Source organism: Pan paniscus, chromosome 9, assembly GCF_029289425.2.
Source record: "Pan paniscus chromosome 9, NHGRI_mPanPan1-v2.0_pri, whole genome shotgun sequence".
NCBI lineage: Eukaryota > Metazoa > Chordata > Mammalia > Primates > Hominidae > Pan > Pan paniscus.
The window spans coordinates 129,433,363-129,452,780 of NC_073258.2; the positions used below are offsets into that span (position 1 = coordinate 129,433,363).

At 48.5% G+C, this 19,418-nt stretch overlaps 1 protein-coding gene across 1 annotated transcript in view; it reads left to right on the forward strand.

Moving 5' to 3' along the window:
- Positions 1–19,418, forward strand: part of FLI1 (Fli-1 proto-oncogene, ETS transcription factor) — a 118,450-nt gene that overhangs the window by 57,009 nt on the left and 42,023 nt on the right. Inside the window, exons 2-3 of the mRNA XM_003819883.5 lie at positions 7,195–7,406; positions 17,190–17,344. Coding sequence (XP_003819931.1) covers positions 7,195–7,406; positions 17,190–17,344 — 367 coding nt within the window. The remainder of the gene's footprint in view (positions 1–7,194; positions 7,407–17,189; positions 17,345–19,418) is intronic.

Genomic DNA, 19,418 nt, shown 5'->3' on the forward strand with positions numbered 1-19,418 from the left:
GCACAGATGTACCCATGCCATTCTTCTGATATTCACTGAGTATGTGGTGTACGAACAACAGTATAAATAGGTGCTAGCCACCTACCATTTTCATTATCTCACAACAGATGCCTCCTCTCCTCATTCACAGGGCTATTCAGGCTATGTAACAGAGCCTTATCTATGCCACCTAGAGGCCTGGACTCAGAAACCAGAGACAGGCAGAGGACTGAGCCTGCAATGGAATGACACCCATGGTTTTAAAGGAAGAGTGGACACGCAGATTAGTGAAATCGGCTCTCTTCTCTAGGAGCCCATGGGATTTGCATTTCAGGCTCTATCATCACCAAATCTACTTAGTAGTAGTTTAGGCAACTAATCTTTTAAACAATCAACATGCGGAGAAGTAGGTATCGCTCTGGCTTTATCTGAACTCCGTCTTGACCCATCTCCAACCCAATGGTTCTCACGCCATTTCTCAGCATTGGCCTTCATTAAAAATTTTTTTTAACTTTTTTTTTTTTTTTTGAGACACTGTCTTACTCTGTTGCCCAGGATGGATGGTACGATCATGGCTCACTGCAGCCTCCACCTCCTGGGCTCAGGTGATCCTCTCACCTCAGTTTTCCAAGTAGCTAGGACCACAGACACACCACCACACCTTTTTTTTATTTTTTATTTTTATTTATTTATTTTTTTGAGACGGAGTCTCGCTCTGTCGCCCAGGCTGAAGTGCAGTGGTGTGATCTCGGCTTACTGCAAGCTCCGCCTCCCGGGTTCACGCCATTCTCCCACCTCAGCCTCCCAAGTAGCTGGGACTGCAGGCACCCGCCACCACGCCTGGCTAATTTTTTGTATTTTTTAGTAGAGACAGGGTTTCACCATGTTAGCCAGGATGGTCTTGATCTCTTGACCTCGTGATCCACCCACCTCAGCCTCCCAAAGTGCTGGGATTACAGGCGTGTTTTTTTTTTTTTTTTTTTTTTTTTTTTTTTTTTTTTTTTGTAGCGAAAGAGTTACGCCATGTTACCTAGGCTGGTCTTGAATGCCTGGGCTCAAGCATTCCACCCGGTTCAGCCTCCCAAAGTGCTGGGATTATGGGCATGAGCCATTGTGCCCAGCTTTTTAAACAATTTTTTTCTTTTTTTTCTTTGGAGACAGAGGCTCACTCTATTGCCCAAGCCAGAGTGCTGTGCCGCTACCTCGGCTCACAGCAAGCTCCGCCTCCTGGGTTCAATCGATTCTCCTGCCTCAGCCTCCTGAGTAGCTGGGATTATAGGCACCCACCACCACACCTGGCTACGTTTTGTATTTTTAGTAGAAACAGGGTTTCATTATGTTGGCCAGGCTGTTCTCAACCTCCTGGCCTCAGATGATCTTCCCGCATCAGCCTTCCAAAATGCTGGGATTACAGGCATGAGCCACCATGCCTGGCCACATTTTTAAGTATTTACTTTGTCCCAAGAACTTCAGGTGCTTGATTTAGGTACTTTACTCATATTATCTCATTTTATCTTTATCCAGAATTACCAGATCAGGTACTGATATTATCCCCAACCTACAGATGAGGAAATGAAGTTCTTGGAAATTGTACTAGATGCGTAATGAGCAGCAGGTGAAGCTTGGATAGAATCTCAAATCTCTCTGACTCAAGATTTATGCTCTAAGTTACAATAAACACCGGAGTTACACTTACAGAGCTTATGGTCTAATTGAGAGGACAGAAAATTCACAAGAAAGAACCTGTGAAGAGTAGTGGTTATGTGCTTAGGCTGCAGACATGAATTTGGATCCCACATCACACTAACTTTCTGTGTGCCTGAGCAAGTTATTTCACTTCTCTGAATTTCCATTTTCTCATCTGAAAAAATAGAATACATCCCTCATAGAATTGCCAGGAGGATTAAATTAGGTTACTCATGTAAACAGTGTTTTGTATTTAATAAGTGCTGTGATTATTACCACTTTTATCTGTTTTCTGTAACGACGACAGAGGGTGTATTATATCATGTACTAAAGGCACCTTGCCCAAACTGGAGGAGAAAAAATATCCCACCGGTTCAAGTGCATTACTGGTAGCAGGCCCCAGCTGGATCCAGGACCAGGAGGGGGTCGTGGAAAGCAAGCATTTCTATCGGCAAATGTGAGTGATCTGCTGTAGCTCAGATGCCACCCCAAGCAGCTTGCCTTGCCAGCGGTCTCTGGTAAAGGGGCATCATTGGGTACAAATGTGCTGGGGCACTTCCCTGACTGGAACAAGGGACCCTATGCCACCCTCTGGATCTAGGACTCAGTGGCTCTGGACCCACAGACCCAGCCTTTCCAGCATTCTGCAAAGGAAAGTGCTTCTCAGAAGCCAATGACTAAGCCAGCCCAGGGGTTCCTTTTACAGAGACAATTGTTGGGTCAAGAAGGAACCCCAGAGCTGAGCCCCACATAGGGCTAGGAGCCCACGCCTCCTGTCTTTCTCACTGGGAAGTCAATTTTACATAGCATGGTCTAAAGCCTCATGGACCCCACAAGTCTTTTAAATAATAACTAACTTCTCTTCCCTTGAATAAAATAATCAGCAACAATAGGAGAAGCAAAGTCATGAGAAACGGAAGGAATGTAGTCCCTCTGAGGATGGCTGGTGAATTTGCATGCTGGTGTTCTTCCTACACCCAGCCTATCACCTCAGTTAAGTACTTATTGATGATTTATCCGTGGAAAGTTCTTGAACGCTAGCAACATGCTCATTTCTGTAAAGAGCTTGAAGTACAAGGAAGAGTTTTAAGTTTAAACTCTAAAAAGTTTTAAGAGTTTAAGTAAAGAGCTTTATAAGACACACATGAAGTAGCAACAGCTCCTCATGTGTAACAAGCTGCAAATAAGTGAAATTTCTGCCAGCTCAGCAGCTCCTCGCCTGCAGACAGCAGCAGCCACATCAAGTTGCCCAGACTCATTCCTCTTGTTTGCCTCCTCTGTCCCTACTCTGGTCTTCCCAGAGCAATTTGGAGAGGGCTCCCTACTACCAGTGGCATCATAAAAATGACAGTGTACTTGCCAAGGGCATGGTCTTGGGGTGCTCCTAAAGCTGTTGAACTGCAAAAAGGGGTGCCATTTATTTGCAGAAGCCACAAGAATGCTCTCCTCCCCAACTCTGCTCTTTCACTTGGGTCTCAAATCAGCTTGTCTGGGGCCTTATCTCCCCAAATCTTTTATTCCACTTAGGGGCCCTCACCTCCCTTCCCTTGCCCATATTGGCTTTTCAAATTCAGCCCAGTGAGCCAGACAGGGAACTCTTCTCCTTCGTCTTCTCTCTCTTCACAGCCCCCATGATCTATCTCTTCTTTTCTCTACATTGTAATGGAAAAAAAGCTTTTTGTCTAGCCATGATTGCAAATAGAAGGAGGATGTGTTTGTGTGTGTGTGTGTGCACGCATGCATACCCAAAGCAGTATTCTCACGAGCTGTTAACAGCTCAAAGGAGTCATAGGTCATCATCAGAAAGGTTTCATGGAAACAGGAAGCTCTCAGGAAGATCTCACTTACCTTACACAATGGCAAAAATAATTGTGCATCAGGGTGAAAGAGTAAAGAAAGGTTACTTGCAGCAAAAGGAACCACAAAATTAAGGCACAGAAGCATACCTGAGTAGGGCTTATCTAGTGGAGCAGTGAGAATAGTTAGAATTGGACACAAGTTGCAGCAAGAGGAAGTTGTGCAATGTAAGTGTGGCAGGTGGGACAAAGATGACCTTTGGAAGACAAGTGGCTGAGAAGAGATTTGCTGTGGTCCATCTCTAGGGAGCTCTCTGAGGTTTTTGAGCAGATTGTGGCAGGATGACAGCAGTATTCACAACTTGCAAGGGAACTGGATCCAGCCAGGGAGCGCACAAGGTGTACTGAATGAGGGAAGAGCATGTCAGTGGGTCGTCAGGGAGGGAAGAGTCTCAGAGAGAAATGCCCAGACTGGACAGAAGTGTGAGGCATTCCCGGTGAACCGGGACGCTCTCCTCCTACAACGTTGCCACTTGATTGGAGTTTCCTTGATTGTGAACTACATTCTTAAGGAAACTTCTATTCCAAAATGAGTTCAAACTGGTTTTGTGCCCTTTCTACACCTACACTCTATCTCATCACTTGTTTTTTTCTAGCTGTGTACCACTCACTTCCTTAAGAAGTCTCTCCTGGGTCTGCCTCCAGAACCGCTGGCTTCGTGTTCTCTGTGTATTCTCTTTGCTGTGAGTCTTGATTTTGCCGTCTGCATGTCCCCTTGGTCAGGACAATCCTGTGTTCCCTGTTGCCTGGTCCACCCTCCTTAGGATAATGATGGGAGGAACTTTTTGCCCATCTATGGAGCATCACTGTGCCCAGCCCTGCCTCCCGGGCTTCTTTGCCTCTGATATTCCGTCATCTTCTCCCCCAACCTAGAAGAGGGAAGGGAAAGAAATTATTTTACTGGAAACTCCAAGGTTCATGAATGATAAACTAAGAACGTAAGCCATTCTCTACAGCAGAAGATGCTACCTGATTCCTGAAATGTCATCTGTTTTTGTAGCAGGACTGTGGTACATGTTCTTCACTCTTATCACCAAAAGACACTTAGGGGTCATAGGTGGTAATGTGTCCTCTGCTTCCAGTGCAGAGCTCAAGGAATTTCATGGAGTCAGGGACAGCTGTCTGAAAGGTTGCAATGTCACCCTTTTCAGCTCAGAACCATAATTCCTTGAGCCCAGATAACAGTTCAAAATTTAGGATATGAAGCCAAAGCTGAACTCTAGCTGAAATCACGAGTGGATATAATAACCAAGAAACAAATGGTTCTGACAAGCACAGCTTTACTCTGAGCATGACTCAAGGACATCTGGTAGAAAATGAAGAAGGATCCCAGCAGATGTTAGGTCTAGGGAGATCCCCTCGGTTGGGGGATGTAAGTGTTTTAATATTGTGTGGGCAACTCTGCTTTGAATGTATGTCTGGAGGCACCTACACCATCCAAAGCCTTCTGGTGCAAAAGCAGGACTCCTAGAGTATATTCCAGTATTTTTTCCCTGATCCCAGCTGAAAACAGCCATAGAAGAGCCTCCCTTTTTGAATTATGGCTGTCTGTCTGCTGGGGTGGAGAATGGCCCTGGGAGACAAGAGACAGCCCATGGAGCAGGTTGTAATTCTACAGGCATATGAAGAGCATTCATTCTGAAGAAGACATTCAATTCAGGAATGTGAATTACACAAGGAAGGTAGACAAATCCCAGCTTTAACAAGTGCTGTTCACCTATCACTACATTTTCAAGTAAAGGTGGTGTATCCATTTGCTAGGGTTTCCATAACAACATACCAGGGCTGAGTGGCTTAAGCAAAAGAAATTTATTTGCTCAGAGTTCTGGAGACTGGAAGTCCAAGATCAGGGTGCCAGCAGGGTTGGTTTTCCTCAGAGGCCTCTCTCCTTGGCTTGCCAATGACTGCTGTGTCCTCACATGGCAGCCCCTCTGTGCACACACTCCCCTGGGAGCTCTCTGTGTGTCCAAATTCCCTCTTCTTATAAGAACACCAGTCATATTGGATTAGAACCCACCCTATCAGCCTCATTTCACCTTACCTCCTTAAAGGTCCTATCTCCAAATACAATCACATTCTGAGTACTGCGGGTAAGGGCTTCAGCATATGAATTTTGTGAGGACACAAGGCAGCCCCTAACAGGTGGCCTAAGAGAATCTTTGTTTGAATGCTAATAATTATGATACCTAACATGTTCTGAGTGTGACTCACTATGTGCCAGAGACTTCTAATACTTTGCATGTATTATCACAACTATTATCACAATTATAGATTATATAATTATTGATTATATAGATTATAGATCAATTATAGATAACTACCATCTTCTCTGAAGACTTACTTTGGTGTAATTATATGACTGTAGTGAACACTATGCCCTGGTCCCTGACCTTGGATGCCTGTGATTCGATGAGACATGGAATAATGGGAGACTCTTACCCTCATGTTTTGATTGGTAGCAGATCTCCGGAATGTGCAAAGTTTTTTAGTTGTCGTTGTTGTTGTTGTTTTGAGACTGTCGCCCAGGCTGAATGCAATGGCACGATCACGGCTCACTGCAGCCTCTACTTCCGGGGCTCAAGTGATCCTCCCACCTCAGCCTCCCAAGTAGCTGGGCACATGCCACCATATCTAGCTAATTTTTTCTTTCTTTCTTTCTTTCTTTTCTTTCTTTCTTTCTGTTTTTGTAGAAACAGAGTTTTGCCACATTGCCCAGGCTAGTTTAGAACTCCTGGACTCAATAGATTCTCCCACCTCAGCCTCCCAAAATGCTGGGATTACAGGCATGAGCCACCATGCCTGGCCAAGGCTTCTTTTCTTAATCCATGATCTCCCAAAGTCACACCCAAGTCAGTGATGGGATAATATGAGTGGGAGGACCCAACAACCTCTTTTGGAGGGTCTTGCCCTGACTGGCACTTCACGTGTCTGAGGTTCCTCTTTCGTCCTTTGGCTGGCTGAGTCATCAACATTGAGATCTACAGGATGCACCAGCACCTCCTAGAGGGCCCTCAGCAAACCACTGAGCATTTCTTACAAGCTACACCCCCATACCAGATCTTCTCATTTAATCCACCTATCGACTCTGTGCTAAAACTATTTTTATCCCTGTTACAAATAAGGAAACTGAAATTGGCCTGGCCACAGCCATGGGCCCCACCCTTCCCTTGTGTGACCTTGAGCAGCACACCTAGCCTCTCTGGGTGGATCTCACTGGCCTTGCCTGGAAAATAAATGCTGGATCTCATCTCCCCTTCATTGCTGATGACTCCACTCAGCTCGTAAGAGGCATTTCTGCTTATGCCTGGAAAAATCTAGCATTCACACACCACCACAATACTATATTCCATGCCAAGTCACCACTATTCTTGGCCTCCCTATCCCCACCCTCCTTTTTGGGGGTCCCAGACTACAGAACCAATAAACAAACCCACTTTCATGATTCCTCCATCCCCACTCCACTGCCCAAAGTCCCTCCTCACCCAGGTAACCTGCAAACACCCATCTGGTTTGCATAAGGGCAAACCTGCCCCCTGGAGTGTGAGTCAAACAGGAACTTCCAGACAAGCTGTCCTGGGGCAGCCCTGGGCCACCTTGCCAGCTCAAAGCAAGAGTGTCACTTGCTTGGGTGAAGAGTGACACTGGGCTTTCTGTCTCTTCTCTGGCCCTGCAGGAGGCTCTGTCGGTGGTGAGCGACGACCAGTCCCTCTTTGACTCAGCGTACGGAGCGGCAGCCCATCTCCCCAAGGCCGACATGACTGCCTCGGGGAGTCCTGACTACGGGCAGCCCCACAAGATCAACCCCCTCCCACCACAGCAGGAGTGGATCAATCAGCCAGTGAGGGTCAACGTCAAGCGGGAGTATGACCACATGAATGGATCCAGGTAAGCTCACCAGGCCTGTGCAGGATTGGGGGAAGGCACAAAGTCGCCAGATCTACAGCAGGTGGCTTCTGGCACTTAAGGTTTTTGCAGCAGATGGGGCTCTAGAGCTGGGCCAGGAAGCCTGTGTCAGTCCCTAGAGAGCTAAGGCAGAGAGGGCCACAGACTGATGATGGGGTGGAGTAGGGCTAGGAAGCCCCCCTGGCTCTCTGGGGCCCATGAAGCCCTCAGAGGCCAGGTAGGAGTCAGGCCCCAAGCGCCTATGCAGACACTCATGGAACACTTATTTCTTGTTAATCCCAGGCCCAGGTCCAGTCCTCTTGGGGACAGCTTAGCAATAAGCTACTCTTCCCTGTCCTGTTGAAGATACTTAACCCCTCTGGGCAGGTCTCAGCAGAGCAAAGGTGACCAAACCATTCTTTAGTAAGAGTGGAGAAGGGATGAGGAAGGTGTCTACCTTCCTGTGGGGGCTCACTGTGTCTGGGAGGGGGCAGGCGCCTGGAAGGTGTGCATGAAGTGGGTACAATACTGGGTCAGTTTGGGCTTTGCTTGTAGAAATGGAGACAGGAGGGTCCAGGGAGAGAAAATCACAGGGTCGTGGAAGAGGACAGTGGACAGGCGGCCTCAGTTTTGCGTCCTGCCTCTGCCCCTTGGGCAAGTCATCGAAACCCCTCAGAGCACCAGCTTTCTCCCTTCTCAAACAGGACTGGGATATTTACTTCCTTATGGTCCTTACTCTAGCGTTACTCTGATGCCTCAGGGAAAGGACCTGGGATGGTGCCTGAGACGCGTTAGGAAAGTGCTCTATAGTGACAGTGATTGTTATGAGCAAAGACTTGAAAGACAGAGAACATCAGTCTTATTCACAAAATATCAGATAATCTACTGGGCCAAAGACACAAAGAGATGAAAATAAAAAGCAACAGAGGGCCCTGAATGGCAGGCTGAAAACATGTGCCATTTATTCCACAGCCAGAGGCTGACTTTGAGCACCGATGTGACATTTAACCCAGAGGCTGACTTTGAGCACAGACGTGACATTTAACCTCATCAGAGCAATGACTTAAGACTAGTGAGCTGACAGTCCTTGCGCACAGACGGTAGGATGGGAGAGTCAGAAAGACAAGTGAAGAAGTTAGTAAAATATCCCAGATAGGAAATAATGAAGTTCTGAACTAAGTGATGATAGTGATTATGGAAAGTGAAAAGGACAGATACATAAGGGCAATAGCAAAGAGATGATTAACAGGGCTTAGGTGAGTAAAGTGTGAATGAAGGGGGTACATGACAGGAAAGAATCAAAGGCGACTAAAGCCTGCACATTTTAAAGGCTGGTGCTGTGAGCAGCCGCAGAAAGGTGGCACAGGAAATGCTTTAGGATGGGATGTCAATGTTCTCTTTGAGATTCCTTGTGAGCAATGGGTAGAACATCCAGATAAAAATGTCTACTAGGCTTTGGGAACTGAAGCTCAGATAATATTTCAGGCCTGGAATTTACGTTTGGGCATCATCTCTAAGGAGTCTGAACTGTGCAAGTGGATGAGGTCACTGAGGAAACTAGTCTAGATTGAAGAGAGAGAAGGGAATGAGCATGGTTGGGAGGGAGAACTCCTCCAGAGCAGCTCATGGCCTCAGACCTGCCTGTGGGAACTCCCAGGCCTACCACATTTCAACCCCACTAACCAAAACCAGTGACTGGGATCTCAGCCACCTTTCCAGATCCCAGGATTTCAGGAAGGCTCAGAGGTTCTGAGCCTGCAGCCCCTCAGATGAATCTCTCTCCAGAGGTAATTCTGATGGTGCCGGAGCTCCTAACAGTCGAAGGACATGGTGTGTTGAACGTTTTCCCATATTATCTTACCACTTGTTCCTCACCACTATACTAAGAAGTAGTTACTGTAACTTCACTGTTATACAGGAAGGCAAGCGGGGCTTTCAGGGGACAGTGCTTTGTCTAAGGATTTAAAGGAGGCAAAGTTGGAGCCCGAACCCAGGCGTTTGGTTCCAGCCCCACGTGCCATCTGTTAGGCACCTTTCTGCTCCCTCTGCTTGTGTGTCATGCTTTTGCACCACCACCTCATTCCTGCCAATGCCCACCTGGTGGGGAGGCCTATTCTACGATGCCTCCTAAATGGGGCCCTTCCCCAAGGAGCTCCCAATGCTTGTTGAAGATCCAGATCCCACTGGTGGAGATTCCTTTTTTTTTTTTTTTTTTTGAGATGGAGTCTCACTCTGTTGCCCAGGCTGGAGTGCAATGGTACAGTCTTGGCTCACTACAACCTCTGCCTCCCAGGTTCAAGCAATTCTCTTGCCTCAGCCTCTTGAGTATCTGGGATTACAAGCACATGGCACCACACCTGGCAAGTTTTTGTATTTTTAGTAGAGACGGGGTTTTACTATGTTGGCCCGGCTGGTCTTCAACTCCTGACCTCATGATCCGCCTGCCTCGGCCTCCCAAAGTGCTGGGATTACAGGCGTGAGCCACCGCACCCAGCTTTGTTGGAGATTCTCTGGCCTGTTGTAACCTGAATCTGCCTACTCCTTACCTCCACTGCCCCTGCCTGGTGCAAGCCAGCAGCACCTCTCCTAGGCTTCTGCAGGGGCATCCTGCTCTCCCCACTTCCTCCTGCCTTCCTGAAGTCTATTCTCCGGACAGCAAGCAGCCAGAGCCATGCTTTCCTCGTTTGTAACCCTCTTGCTCAAAACTCTTCAATGGCTTATGACAAAATGCAAAGCCCTTAGCGTGGCCCCACCATCCCTCCGACATCCGCTCTACTGCCCCCTCCCTCCCACTTCTTCCCTCCGCGCCAGCCTCATATGACTCTAGCTGCTGCTCCTAGACCCCCAGGCACCCTGCTGCCTCAGAATCTCTTCCCCTGAGCTCCTTCATTCTGGAACATTCCTACTCCATCTGGTCATATGACTCTCTCCCTCACGAGTTTTGGGTTTCTCTACCTGAACCTCACCTTTTCAGAGGCCTCCCCTGGCCACCTGATCGAAACCAGCGCCTCCTCACTCTTTACCCTGCTTAGAGTGTCTGTCCAAGTTCTTATCACCTCCCTCACTGACACGTGGGCAGGGCCTGAAACGGTAGGTGCTCAATAAATTGTCGTCAAATAAATAACTGAATGAACACATGGCTGAGCAGACTCAAAAGAGAAGGTGCTTGTTTAAGGTTAGGACGCAGATCCAGGTCTGCTGACTCAGCCCCTTCAATGCTGAGCCTGAGCTGATGCATGGGCTTCTGAGTTCCATCTTCATGCTCAATGGAGACCCATGGGTATTTGTGTCTCTGGTGGGAAGGAAGTATGCTGCTCACCACTCCCTCCCCTGCTCTCAGAGAATCCTCAAGCACTTCAGGATACTGATCCTGTGCAAAGACGGTCCCCCAAGGAAATTGATTTTCGGAACCCACTTGCCAGCTCATACCTGGCTCCAGTCACACCAAAAGCCAGCTGGAGAGGGCCTGTGTGAATATTCCAGTGAACAGACGGGATATTTACCTGGCTTTGGCTACACAGAGCAGCAACCTCTGCTTTTGAGTTGCTTGTCTCGACCCATACCATCAGCGGGTAACAAAGTAGGTTCAGAAAGACTGATATCTTCTCACCCACCCTGGGCAAGCAGAGACAATCCTGTGGACTCTCAGAGCCAAGCAGCTTAGGCACAGCTATCGCCAGCATCCCACGAATATTCCCTAAGGGCTCACATGTAAGCTGGACTAGTGGCTAGCAGGAAGCAAGGAGTTTTAGAAAAATGTCATTGCTTACAGTGGAACCATGTCAGACCCTATCATTTAATTATGCCAAAAGCAATGACAGAATGAAATAAATGCCAGGCTCTTTAAATCTCTCATCCTGAACACTGTGCTTCTCCTATCCTCTGAGTATTATTGATAATGACAGTTCGTTACTTGCACATGATTTGATTGTTTGCAGTGGTCTAATTCGCCATAACACAAAAAGATAGGAGAGGATGTTATAATGATTCCGAACTTCGGAGGAGAAAACCAAGGCAGGGTATAAAATTTGAGATTGCTTGGCTCATGGGCTAGACCTGTGCTGTTCAATGCAGCAGCCACTAGCCACAGGTTGCTACTGAGCACTTGAAATACGGTTAGTTGAAAATTGAAATGTGCTCTAAATATAAACCACATACTGGATTTAGAAGACTTACTATGGAAAAAGTGTAAAATATCTCACTGATTATTTATTATGCTGAAACGATCATCTTTTGGCTATATTGAGTTAACATATTAATATACTTTAATATATTATTAAAATTAATTTCATCGTTTTGTTTTCTTTTAAAAATCTGGCTACTAGTAAATTTAAAATTATGTAGCTCGGCCGGGTGTGGTGGCTCACGCCTGTAATCCCAGCACTTTGGGAGGCTGAGGCGGGAGGATCACCTGAGGTCGGGAGTTCGAGACCAGCCTGGCCAACATGGTGAAACCCTGTCTCTACTGAAAATACAAAATTAGCCTGGCATGGTGGCGCATGCCTGTAATCCCACCTACTCAGGAGGCTGAGGCAGGAGAATTGCTTGAATCTGGGAGATGGAGGTTGCTGTGAGCCGAGATCACGCCACTGGACTCCGATCTGGGCAAAAAGAATGAAACACCATCTCAAAAAAAAAAAAATTATATAGTTTGCACATGTGGTTCCCATTCTACTTCTATTGGACAGTGCTGGGCCATGGTGGTCTGGACTGTTCTGTGATTCACAGTGCATTTTTTTCTGCATTCCTTGACAGCATGGGCTTCTGAGTTATGTCTTCATGCTCACTGGAGACCCATTGGCATTTGTGTCTCTGGTGGGAAGGAGGTGTGCGGTGCACCTGAAGCTACCATGCCCACTTGCTTTTCACCCCAGTAGCAAACCCTCTGGCCCAGGGGCAAAGGGTCAAGTGCAGAGACTGAGGTCTGAGGATCTCAGAGACAGAGTGGCTTGCCCATGTTGAGGGAGTTTTGTGCTCTCTTTCTTCATATCTTCCTGTTGTGGTTGACTCTGTTAGGCTGGGTTGCCTTGAAACAGCATGGCCCACAGGTTCTGTGTCGCATGTAGACTTCAGCAACTTGATCCAAACTGTGGTCTGCAAATAACTCTCAGCTGCATCCTGTCTCAACCACAGGGATAGGGGAAAACATCCCATGAAGAAAAGAATATCAGTTTATAGAGGGAAATGCAAGACTTGCCTTGTGACCCTGGCATTCAGGACTGGAGTTCAGAGCTAACCTTCCTTGAAATTCCCTGGCCTGGCCCCCAGGGTCTGGATGCCCTGGACACTAGAGACTCACATTCCACGCAGAGAAGGATCAGCTCCTGTTCCCTGGAACTTGTGCCTCTCTGGCTGCGAGGCCCCTTTCTAAACTCTTGTGTTCTCAACCTTGCAGTATGAGACATGTCACACGTAACCTGGGTGGGGAGGCATACACAGGATCCTGGAAAAGTTAGCAGCATCTACTGTGTATGGGGATGAAAACAGCTAGTGGATTAGGGCGGTGGCTTTATCATGAGTGATGCTTTTTCTTTTCTTGGAATTTTCTTTTAAGTTATTGCATCTCCTTTTCAAAAACAAAAAAGTCACATCTATGTCCTACAGACTTCCTAAAGGCAATACAGATTGTTTAATTTTTGCACAGGGTGCATACTACGCAGGAGTTACACGCCGCGGGTCCTAATGCAGCCATGTGACTTAGGCAGCCCTCGAGGCCTCACTTTGGCCATGTGAACATCAGGTATCCTTTGACAGTGAGCCTGGGCTCAGATGTGCGGGTCTGATGATATACCCAAGTTCAGTTGCTCTGAGTTGACTAGGAAGGTAGAGAAGATCTTTGTACAGCCTAAAGAGGTAATCTTCAGGAGAAGTCTTTGAAATCTCCCTTCATCCAAACACCCAAGGTCTTACACCTTGTTTTAAATTGCCTAACAGATTGCAAAGCTTTTTTGGAAACCAGTAGCAATGTTCACAGAACACACACAAACAGAACTCGAGGAGTAAAGAGCTATGTCCAATGGTGGAAATGAAGGACAAGGGCTACCCTACCCTCGGCAGCTTTGCTGTGGCCTCTGTTGCCCTGAGATGGAGATGTGCTGAGTTATTACACCCTTGGGGCCACCGCCACCTCCCTGCTCTATTGTGGCAGCCCCAGGCTCTCTTGTCACCTGTCCCAGTGCTATCAGCTGCCAGTGGGCCCCAGCCCCATGCTAGCTGTAAGTGCAGGTCTTAATACAAATTAGCAGCAGTGCAGGCAAGCTGAATGGCAAAACCTCGTCCCGCACTCCCCCTCCCTCTTGTTTTCATCAAGCCCTCTTCACAGGCGCCAGCTGCCTTATTAAAGAGCAGCCTTTTATGCTGGGCTTCACCTGTACCCACCCTGAGCGGCAGCCGTGGAGCCCCATGGCCGCACGCAGGGCTTGCGCTGGCTGGAGGAGGCACGGTGCTTGGGAGCTGCAAGAATGGAGGGAGGACTGGCAGGCGAGCAGGCGAGGTATGGCTTTCCTTCTTTCTCTCCCTGAGCAGTGGGAGGAGGGCCAGCTGGGCAAGTGTGGGGAACCAGGATGGTGCCAGCCCTTCTCCCTAAGGACACCCGCCTGCAGGTCCTAGTGCAGAAGCCTGGGACCGAGGACAGGGCCATTTTCCAGTGGAGAAACACCCTGGCGGGTGAGCGGCCAAACCGATCACCTGTCCAGCTGGAGAGCAGGTGTGTGCACAGGGCCGGGGGAGGGAGAGAGGAGGAGGGAAGCGGAACTGGGAGAACTTCTATGGGTCAGTGAATGAGGAGGTTCTGCCCAGGGAATGAGTGGCCGCGGCCACCCCAGCAAGAGAGCCCCCTCCTCCTCTGCGTCCACTTTCCCTTCGTCTAGGTGCCCGTGGCTCCTCTCCTTACAAGGTCATGTGTTAGGCAGGTTTGGGGAAATGTTTCTATCAGCTTTTCACATTTATTTTCCTCCAACCCTGGCACCTGGGACCAGCCCTGCCACCTGTGCCTACCGTACATGGCCATAACCATAAAGGCTCACTCCATTTCAGTGAGTCCTGAGGTGCTGACTTCTCTGCACAGCAAGAGGTCAGTTTTTAACTCAGAAATCCCCAGGGGCCCGGCTGATGTGGAAAAGAATTTTTCCAAATATCGTATCCCCACCGTCCACAAAGGGGAGGAGCCCGGGGAGTGTGCCCTCCTGTCCCACCATCCTGCCCCCTGCTGTAGTTCTCCTTTCTGAGAGACCCCTGCCCATACCCTATGCCCTCTTGCTCTGGGGGTCCTCCAAGGGAAGAGCGTGCAGTGTGGAGCCCACCTCTCCCACAGAGGCCGCCTGCCAATGAAAACCTTGCTCACTTGGTTGCAGGCCAACTTAATCCTTCAAACTTCTGCAGCACTTGGACTGTTTCACAACTGACAAGGATGCAGGGAAAGGCTGCCAGACCATGTGCGTGAGTGTGTGTGTATGCGCGTGTGTGTGTAATGTGTATGCATGTGTGTGCACTGTGTTTGCATGTGTGTGCATGTATTGAATGTGTGTGCAGATGAAGTGTACGTGCATGTGTGTGCATGTTCTCTGTGTTGAAATGTGTGCTTCCATGTGGGTGAAGTATGCGTGTTCCATGTTGGAATGTGTACAGTGCATGTCTGTGCATGTGTGTTGAAGTGTGTCCATGCATGGGAGTAAGCATGTGTGTGCACATGTGTTCTCTGTTGAAGTATGTGCATGCATGTGGGTGAAGTATTGTGCACATGTGTTCTGTGTTGGAGTGTGTGTGCACATGTGCATGCATGTGTGTGAGTGTGTGCCTGCAGTTAGCCCCAGGGCGGGTGAGGGGACCCAGTGCACTCGGGCCAGAGCTCAGCTCAGACGCAGGCACCAGGGTCTGACTGGGACTGCTTCATCTCAGGCCAGGTCCTTCCGCAGCAGAAGCCAAAGGGCCAAACACTAGTGAAAAGCCCTGATGTGCTACTGCCTCCCCTCCCCTGCCATGGGGACGTTAAACCTTCAGCAATCTGGGACTCTGACGGCTGGTTTTTGGTTCTCTGCCTGGAAAAACAGTAGGCGAATAGTAAAACCTTAAATTCTAACATGTGTGAGTTATACATCTTATTTTCATTTTCAGCCCATGTTTCCCTCTGTAAGACATCAGGAAAAAATTACCGTCTGACTTCTAATATCTCAGTGGAGCATTTATCTCCCAGCTATGATAAGTGATCTTCAATATTTTTTTCCTTTCAGATTAAGAAACAAATTCATTTAATTTTCTTTATTGAATGTGCTCAGGCCTCCCCGCCCTGCCTGGGTCTCAGGAAGCCCTGGGCTGATCTCCCTTCTCCTGGGTTAGTGACTGCCGTCCCTGCTTGTGGGATGGGTGGGTCCCTATCTGGTACGGCCCTGCTCCTCAAGGCCTCGCTGTGGTCCATTCCTGCCTCTGGCAGGGGATGGAGGACAGTGGCCAGGCCTTTGGAACGTCCGGAGAGGTTATGCGGCCTAGAGTTGGAAGGCTGTAATCTGAACCTTATCTGAACTCCTTGGTCTGAAGGCCTGGTTTGGAGCTCTTGAGAGAACTGGCTGTCTCCCAGGCTGCCAGAACCGATGCTTCCTGCTCAGTATAATGGCGGCTACAGCTTCTCCTTGGCCTTCCCATCATCTCCTTTGGTCCTGCTGCTGCTGGAGTGGCTGAGCAGCGGGCACTGGGTGTGACAGGGTGGCACCTCCCCCAAGTATGCTGGAGGTGCGTGATGCTGGGCTGGAGGGCATGCAGAGTGTGTTTGCCAGCCTGCTTCAGGGCGCCAGGTGGCCATGGGTGGGACTTCACCCCTCCAGACAGCTGCCCATCACCAGTGCTGCAAAATACCAGGTGCTAATCAAGTTCTGTAGTTCTAGGCTAAGTTGGATGATCTGCTTTCTCTCTTGTGAATGTCCATACTGCTTCCACAGTGAGCTTGGGGCCAGGGATGCAAAATGCCACAGGGCCACCACCTCTCCATCAGGTGGAAGTTCCTGGACTCCTTTCCTTCTCCAAGTAGCAACCAGCTCTTTTGTATGTGTGCTTGATAGTGAAGCTTAACACAGAAGACCTGAGTCCTGTTTCCACCTTGACTAGCTGTGTGACTGAGCCAGGCAGCCCCTATCTCGATTTCATTAACCATGAAAAGGAGGTAGTAACCCTTGCTGTGCCTATCCTGGGGGCTGATTGGGAAATTCGAATACAACAGTGCATAAGAAATGCATTAAACTTATATATGGGCAATGGAAATAACTCATTGAGAAAGCATTTGCTGCTCACCTCCTGTAAGAATACTAGGGTTAAACAAAGAAAGTGATGACCATCCTCTCAAGAACTCAGCAGTCAGGGGGCGCAGGCCAAGCTGAGAATCAGACAGTGTGACAAGTCCTTATAACCAAGGCGGGCACCAAGTGCTGGGGGACTGTGGGGAAGGCGTGTCTGGGAGCATGGACTAGGTTGCCTGGCAGTGAGGCTAAAAATGTAAGCTGCAGTCAGACAGGGAGGGCTGCGATGCCACACAAAGAAGCTCAGACCTTGGTCTGAGGGCACTGAGGCGCTGCCAGCAGTTTTTACGTACTGTAATTATAGGATTGGGCTGGGATTTGAAGAAAACTCTGGTGGCAGCATGGAGGATAGAAAGAGGGCGTCATCATCATCATGACACCAAGTGTGGCCGGGCAATGGCTCCATGCTCATCATCGGAGCCCTGGGCTCATGATTCAGAGGCTGGGGCGAGCTGCCCTGTCAGTGCTGACCGCCTCTGGGCTTTGTCTCTTCTCACTTTAGGGAGTCTCCGGTGGACTGCAGCGTTAGCAAATGCAGCAAGCTGGTGGGCGGAGGCGAGTCCAACCCCATGAACTACAACAGCTATATGGACGAGAAGAATGGCCCCCCTCCTCCCAACATGACCACCAACGAGAGGAGAGTCATCGTCCCCGCAGGTAATTCGAGAACCAGGCTGCCTGGGCGCCATTCACTTCCCCACTCTCTTGGGGGGGCAGGGAGCATCTAAACCTTTATCTGACACTCTATTCCCTGTGGAATTGCAAAATGGAGAAAGCTGCATGCCAGCCGGGAGTGGTGGCTCGCCCCTGTAATCCCAGCACTTTGAGAGGCCAAGACGAGTGAATCACTTGTCAGGAGTTCAAGACCAGCCTAGCCAACGTGGTGAAACCTCATCTCTACTAAAAAAAAAAAAAAAAATACAAAAATTAGCCAGGTGTGGTAGTGGACGCTTATATTCCCAGCTACTCAGGGGGCTGAAGCAGGAGACTCGCTTTAACCGGGAAGGCGGAGGTTGCAGGGAGCCAAGATCACACCACTGCACTCCAGCCTGGGTGATGGAATGAGACTCTGTCTCAAAAAAAAAAAAAAAAAAAAAGCTGCACATTTTACCTGACTTCCTAGCTGCCCTTTAAGGCAGTATCCCAGATGTCACCTGATGTGTGGGTGCTAGAAGCCCCACCCTTAAACAGACCACATCACAGACTCTACATCAATGGCCTGGTCCTCAAGGACGGGCTGCTCAGAGAGCAGAGGCAAGGCCGCCTCCACCCAAAAGGAATCCCGTGAGCTCTGGATGTGGGCATCCCTGCCTGTGAGGAGGAGGTCAGCTGCAGAGGCCAGTCCTTCCCTCCAGGCTCGTACTTCCCGGCATCTACCAGGTTCCACCTTTCCAAAATTACAGCCAGCTCTTTCAGTTTTAAAATAGAAAGAACTATATTTAACTAATGGAGTGCCTTAACATGTGTGCCACAAGTTATGTCATTAGGTAAAAATAGCCTCTTTTTCCTAGGTGTTGGTGCTGTTGGTCCCAGAAAATAAAATCATTGTTCAGTCCTTCAGTCCATTGGCTGGACACTCCACCCCAGCTAGCACCAGCAAGCTCAGCTGCCTGCACAAGAAGGTTGTTTACAAACTGCCACGTGTAGAACTGGTGCCAGGTAGAAGGGGCAAGGATGTCCAAATCTTAAGCAAAGTGATTACAGGGCAGGGATTAAACCTGATCTTACCAAAATAACTTTACCAGAGAGGCAAAACTCCTTCCATTTGTAAAAGCATAAATGTAGTTGCCTCTGAAGTCAAAAGGTTAGACATCTCTTTGAGGTAGTCCGAAGGCATCTGCTTGTAGGTCTAAAGGCAGAAATGTTAAGGGCTGCCTCCTGCCTTGGCCCGTGGTGTTTGTTTTCCCTGGGAAGCTGCATCTCACCATATCCCTGGATTACAGCTGCCTCCCTGTGCTCTGGGCCAAATTCAAGAAGGTGTGAGCAAGAGTGAGGCAGCAGACGGGTGGGGCTTGTAGAAATTTCTCTGTACCCTTTAGGACTTAGAAATGACTCCTAAAGCAATTCTAAGTTTGCTCTTCCACAAGCATCTGACCTAACAAAGGAAGAGGAAGAATCACTTCCATTTATTGAGTGCTTTCTAGGTGCCAGGCACCACGTAAATTGCTTTATCTCCATGGCATTACTTAAAACACCTGTCACAGGAGACCAGCTAGTAATGTTTAGCCCAGGTGTATCGTCTCCCTCCTCACTGAAAGCAGACAATGAAACTGTATTAGAACTGACAGGTGGGAATCTCTTTGTACAGCCCAAAGCAAAGCTGAGCCTCACTGGGTCTTCACTCAAATGGTTTCAAACTCCCCTGCTTCAGTCAAACAGCTCCCAGCCTGGGAGGGAAAGCTTGCGGGACTGAAGGGTTTGGGGATCTGAGATTGCCTTTGAACCAACCTTTGGCACCATCTCATTTTGGTCGTCATTTTGGGGAAGGAATCTTGGAAATGGGCAGAAGTGGCCGGACTGCTATGTCGACCCTCCAAGCTTTCTTCGATCAGTGTTGAAATGCTTTCAAAAGGAATAGCAAAACATCAGGCTTGGCTGAGCCAAGTTACCTATAGCGCTGGTGGTGAAAATAAAACAAATTCATGTCAAATGATTTTCAAAGCACTTCGTGTAATGCATTTTCAGGCTATGGATTTACTTCATTATTTTAGCTCTGGCTAGATCTTTTAGG